Here is a 6267-nt window from a genome sequence, read left to right on the forward strand (position 1 = left end):
TACCTTCAATTTCGGTGAACCTTCATCGATTTTCACGAAAATTGGTGAGTAGTTAGAGGATACCTCAAGAAACAAAGGTGACATGGTGCCACCTTGCGCCTTTACCCTGAGGGTGGATACCGCCCCTTCTCGGGGGTGAAAATTATTTTATTAAAAATAACTCCACCAATCGATAGAAGGACAAATTATAAGCAACATTTGTTATACATATAAAGTTATTAAAATAAGTCAATACTTTCTGAGTTATTAAAGATCAAAGATTTCAACTATTCGTGAAAAAATGCATGTTTTAAAGCGGTTTTTCGTAAATTACGGACAAAACTAAGTTTTTACAAAAAAGTTAATAGTAGTTTAATTCGTATAACTTATATTCTGAGAATAAACTCTTAAATCACGCGCATTTCGATTATTGAATTACAACCCCTTCGCAAGAAAACCACCCCATCATTCCGGCTTAAGAGAGAGTTGCACTTAGAATGAATTAAATTAATTATTTGGCGACTACATATCATCTAATAATTTATGAGCTCGCAAAATACACGCATTTCAATTATTGAATTTCAGTTTTTTTTTCTATAGTGCAGTCAATGAAGGTAAAGATCAACTATGACCTTCGATTTCAGTAAACCTAGATTTCAGCATGTTTCTCTTAAGTTATATCAATTAAAGGGCTGTTTGGGGGTGAAGCTCAAGAAGGGGATGAGCTCAAAAATCTAAACAATATCATTTCAAGAGCTCATAAACAGCTCGTAATTCTACCGCAAAGCTCGATTCAATATCCCTATTTTTAAGCAGTGGGGGAGGGCTGACTCAGCCCCCCCACTAAAATATTAAATTCCTGCTCAGTGTAACGAGCTCAAAATTTTTAATTTGCGGAATATGAGAGCTCATAAATCAGCGCTATTTGTTTTTTAATTTTTGCAAGTGGGGGGGGGGCAGCTCAACACGGGTCAAAACAGTGGCACATAGTAGACCAGATCTCGTACTATTTAATAAATTAAAAAGACACACAACACTAATTGATGGGGCGATACCCAACAACAATAATCTACATGCTAAATTTACTGAAAATATCGCCAAGTATAGAGATCGGGAAATTCAAATACGAAGACAATGAGGAGTGCAAAGTAACCAGACGATACCTATTATTATGTCTACTACAGGAGTCATTCCGAGGAACCTCCTCGAAAACATTAAAAAGCTGGCTCTAAATGAACATCTTTATAAGACCATGCAGAAAGCTGTTCTACTCTCGACGGCCAGATGTGTACGAAAACTTTTGGGAGCATTCCAAGTCATCTAGAATCTAGGGCTCGATATCACGGAAAGAGTCTCACCAGAACTCAATCTTTTTGATACCGTAGGTATCTGGGATGAGCCAGTTTTTCCGTTAGAGGGAGTGTGAGTGTGTCCTCGAATTCACTTGCATTAAGCAGGCCTAAAATCGAGTACACAGAGCCGCAGATATAGAGGAACTACACTATCTTCAGTAATTAATAGGCTTTGCCGAAGGTTTTTGTCCAAAATAAAGAATCACTAATATTTTCTAATTTATTTGTTTTTATGGTACATTTATTTAGATTAAATATATTCTAAAAATGACATAATAAAACATAGAAACAATTATCACGAAATCAACCAACTAGCATATTTTCTATTGAAGAGCAGATAATATTTCTTATGAATGAGCTTTCTTGAAACACTCTCGTACTTTAACCATATCGTCGCAGTTAAAAATTTTTTCGATACTGCCGATACAGGCCTTCAATGTTGCAATTGTAGCATCATCAAAGTGCGCAGCTGCTTTTGGATAAGCTTTATCGAATAGATCTTTATGGATAGAACCAGAACCATCAATCATACCTTGTTTTTCTAGCATGCATTTCCGAAAACATCTAATTTCATTGGTATTTTTATTAGGTCTGGCTAAAATGTCCTCTACTGTAGCTCCAGATTTTTTCAGACATTCGTCCATGCCCTCTGGTTTATCGTCGGCCCTTGACGACTGGATCTGTAACGTGGAAAAAATATTAGTTATGTTAAACTAGCAATTGTCATGTTGATATAATACAATGTACTTTTTTATTTAATCGTTTTGGATTGCTTGATCCATTCCGCCACGATAGATAATAATACTACAGTATTAAATAAAAGGCTGTTATAAATATATGCGCACATACAGGTTGTTTCATTAGGAATGCCCAATCTCTGAGTTGCAGATTCTATACACCTCAAAATATTAAGATTTAACATAAATTGCTTAAATAAAATTTGGCTTCTTACTGAGTTGCAGAATGTTTTATTTGAACATATGAAAACTATTTTTCCACCTACCTCTTACGAAAGTATACTTTTCCGGACCTGATTGTAGGGAGGAAAGTTGTACTTTTCCTCCCTAGGGAGGAAAATATTTTTCCTCCCTGACGCCCTGTACAATATCTATTTTCTATTACGTAAGTATCTATACATTTTAACGTTTATTTCAAAACACTCTGTATTTTGCAGAATGGTAAAAACAGTAAATTGTTATTCTGATTTAACAATGTCTACATTAATAATTTGACTTATATTTGACAGTTGACAGTTATATTGTACCTACTTGTTAGTTTTAGTTCTAATATATTTTGTTGGTTAGTTACATAAATAAATTAAGTAAAAATGACTTGTTATTTGAGGAAGGTGGAAAAACCATATGTATAACATGGGAGTAAAGTGCCTTTTCTTCCCTTGAATGATTACTGCCCTCCGCTACGCGTCGGGCAGTAAACTTCATTCTCGGGAGGAAAGGTAGCACTTTCCTCCCTTGTTATACAAATAGCTATTTCCACCTACCTCTACCGAAAGTATACTTTTCCTGACCTGATTGTAGGGAGCAAAGTCGTACTTTTCCTCCCTATGGAGGGAAAGTACTTTTACTCCTTAGGGAGGAAAAGTAAAAGTGACGTCATGGTATGTCATTGATGAAATAAGAATATTCTATTGTCTATTACGTAAGTATATATTTATACATTTTAACGTTTATTTATAGAGCACCCTGTATTGTGCAGAATGGTAAAAACAGTAAATTGTTATTTTGATTTAACAATGTTTACATTTATAATTTGACTTATATTTGACATTTGACTGTTATACTGTACCTACTTGTTAGTTTTAGTGCTCTAATAAATTTTGTCAGATAGTTATATAAATAAATTATTTAAAAATGAAAAAATTACTTCATATTTGAGGAAGGTGGAAAAATCATATGTATAACATGGGAGTAAAGTGCCTTTTCCTCCCTTGAATGATTACTGCCCTCCGCTACGCGTCGGAGTATTAATTAAATTAAACATAATGAGCAGAACAATGAATGCGGCGGAAGAAACCTACGTTAAGTTGAAACAGAATGCTGAAGCTGTAGGGCTAGCAATAACTACAGATAAAACAAAACTACTCATACAAATAGATAAAGAGATCAAATAAACAACAACAACAGTTTATCGACGATATAGAACATGTGAATAGATTAACTTACTTAGGAATGGATCTGCACTCAAACAATGAAGAAGACCGGAAATAAATAGAAGGCTTATGCTGGCAAATAAAGCCTATTTCGCGATTGGTCACATATTTAAATCGCGAGACGTATACCGGAAACTAGAACTCCTGGTCTATAGAACAATAATCAGACTCATAGTAAGTTATGGTTGTGAAACAAGGGTTGTGACACAGATATAATCTGCCAATGTATTAGACGTGTTTGAAAGAAAAATATTACGTAGCATACTTCGCCCAATATGCGAAAATAACAACTGGTAAATTAGGTATAATAAAGAAATGTACGAACAATATAGCGAACCAACTCTAGCACAATACACTAAACTGCAGAGATTACGGTGGACAGGGTACGTGGTTCGCATGTATGAGAACAGAATCTCCAAAAACTTGCTAAATGCAAGAATGCAAGGACAAATACCAATTGGAAGACCAAAAAAGAGATGGGAAGACGAACTAGATGAGGTTGCCAAAGGCCTCCTTAAAACACATTCATGAAAAAGAACAGCAGTATATCGAAATGGTTGGAATAGCTTGCTGAAGAAGGTCAATGCCCTGTTTGGGCTGTAGTGCCATTGGATGGATGGAAGAATAACAAGGTACCTAAAGGCGAATTTAGACTTAATCACTTTAGATGTACACTGCTGATGATAAATGAATAGGGAAAGTGTAGATTGAAAAGGTCTGCAATTTACATTTTAATTGAGGGAATTCGTTTCACTGTCTTTTTAAAATGGCGAAAAGTAAAGCATTACCTACTAGAATAATGTCGAAAATTAGAAAAAAAATCGGAAAGGGTCTGCCTCTTTAAACCAAAATAAACGAGGAGTATAAACATCAGCGCTTCCTGATCCACTTTTTCCTCACTCACGAATTTTTGCTAACTCTGAACAATAGCGAGTGTGGATAGTTTTGATTTTTTGATTTTATGTCGCCTATATTTAATCCAGATAAATGTAGCTCTTTTAGTGCAGACCGGTATGCATTTTCACGGATGTTTATTTTATGGTAGTCCTCAGATTTATTATTCCACATGCACTCATGATACGATATATGTCTAGAAATATATGCATATGATCGTCTTTCCATTTAATTGAAAAGCCATTTTACGTATAAAAAAATATTCAACTGCGTTTTGATGGCATGGAATGTCCATAGGATAAAAAAAAAACAAATTTACATTTTACACTAGTGGTTCACTGTGGATGAATCATCCAACTGGTTCATCGAAAGTAGGAACACCTTCTACTTTGTTCACTGCTGACTTTGGATGTGCATCTTGGATAAAATGTAGATGAAGAGTATGTTTATACCTTTCATTGCAGATGAACCATCCGCAGTGTACATCTAAAGTGAATAATGTAAATTCGCCTTAACACTAGAAAGTCGGAGGGGCCAATTTGGTCCCTGTTGCTATTTGAAGTTATTGTAGTTTTTTTATTTGAGGCAATAATAATTTCATATTTTATGACTTTAATATTTTGATACAAAGACCCATTTAATACAAAAAAATATTGTTTACTAAATTTATTAAATGGTTTTTATAACAAATCTACCATAGGAGTCTAAGGGGCCAAATTGGCCCTGTGTAAGTTATTATCGTTTTCTGGGAAATTCGACGAGCCTTTCTTTCAAATTCCTGTCGGATGGGTAAAATTATATTTATGTATGTTTATTCTAAATGGTTACCCTTATACTGGTACTGATCATCTACGTAATAAAGGTAAAATTGTTGGTGAACACAAGTGAACACAAAGACACAATTGTGGGTGTAGAGGACCAAATGACGCGTCTTTATACTATAAAAGTAACTTCAAGACGATGGCCTATGTACGTATTTTATTGTAATACTCTTGACTTAAAAGCAATAAATGCATGGATTATTTATAAATAAATAACTGGAAGTAGACTCAGTTTGTAAGTTTATTCTTCGGCTGTGTGAAGAATTATGGGCCCCATACCTTCCCTCCCGAAATCTGGAACTACGCCTAGCAACACCAGGTCTACCAACAACTATCACTGTTAGCCGCACATCAAAGAAACATGAAACGTTAATCACGTTTCATGGAAATAAAACACTGCTAAATAAATAAACGTCCGGCCATTTATGAAACTCTCCGAAAATAAAAATGTTTTATGAACATGAATCACACTCGTTTCATGGGTAGGCGGACTTCAAGATTTGTTTAGCCGTGTTTTATTTTCATGAAACGTATTTTACGTTTCATGTTTCATGTTTTACGTTTCATGTTTCGTTGGTGTGCGGCTTGGCTTGCCTTACTATCCAAAAACGACAAAAATATCAGTTGAAAATATTTTGTAAAGGAAATCATACTTCCAGTCATTGCCGCGGCTGTAACAAGGCAATGTGTGGCAAATATCAAAAACTGCAAACTGTATGGTGTTCCTAATGTTTTTGATAGGCAACGAATGTGTTAAACAATGAAAGTAAAAAATAAAATCAGATTCTATCGTCTAGAGTAGATTTAATTTCTTTAAACTGAGTTTTAATTGATTAAAGAACGTGGGGCCAAAATGATCCCTTCCGGCTTTCTAGGTAGGTAAGCTATGCCCGACTTTCTAGTGTTAAATAATTATAAGTAAATAAAAACTACAGTTGTGTCTTAAATAAACTTACACATATTGCTACTGCTATAACGATAAAAGTAAATATTTTACTCATTTTAACAGTTGACGAATCAATAACCACTGTTAAAAGTGGTGAAAAACGGG

General features: G+C 34.6%; 1 protein-coding gene across 1 annotated transcript; it reads right to left on the minus strand.

Annotated features, from left to right (window-relative positions):
* Positions 1-1537: 1537 nt before the first annotated feature.
* On the minus strand, positions 1538-6267 carry LOC126881106 (uncharacterized). Its single transcript, XM_050645150.1, has 2 exons — positions 6173-6267; positions 1538-2011 (listed from the first exon to the last, which is right to left on the minus strand). Exons 1-2 carry the CDS (start codon positions 6215-6217, stop codon positions 1679-1681), a joined length of 378 nt encoding a protein of 125 aa, XP_050501107.1. The 5' UTR covers positions 6218-6267; the 3' UTR covers positions 1538-1678.

Source organism: Diabrotica virgifera, chromosome 3, assembly GCF_917563875.1.
Source record: "Diabrotica virgifera virgifera chromosome 3, PGI_DIABVI_V3a".
Lineage (NCBI taxonomy): Eukaryota > Metazoa > Arthropoda > Insecta > Coleoptera > Chrysomelidae > Diabrotica > Diabrotica virgifera.

What these genes read in the sequence shown, in the direction of transcription:
- LOC126881106 (XM_050645150.1), bottom strand. Translation starts at nt 6,217, where the DNA reads ATGAGTAAAATATTTACTTTTATCGTTATAGCAGTAGCAATATGT. An exon ending in TTATAGCAGTAGCAATATGT is followed by an intron (nt 2,012 to 6,172) that starts GTAAGTTTATTT and finishes TCCACGTTACAG; the next exon opens with ATCCAGTCGTCAAGGGCCGA.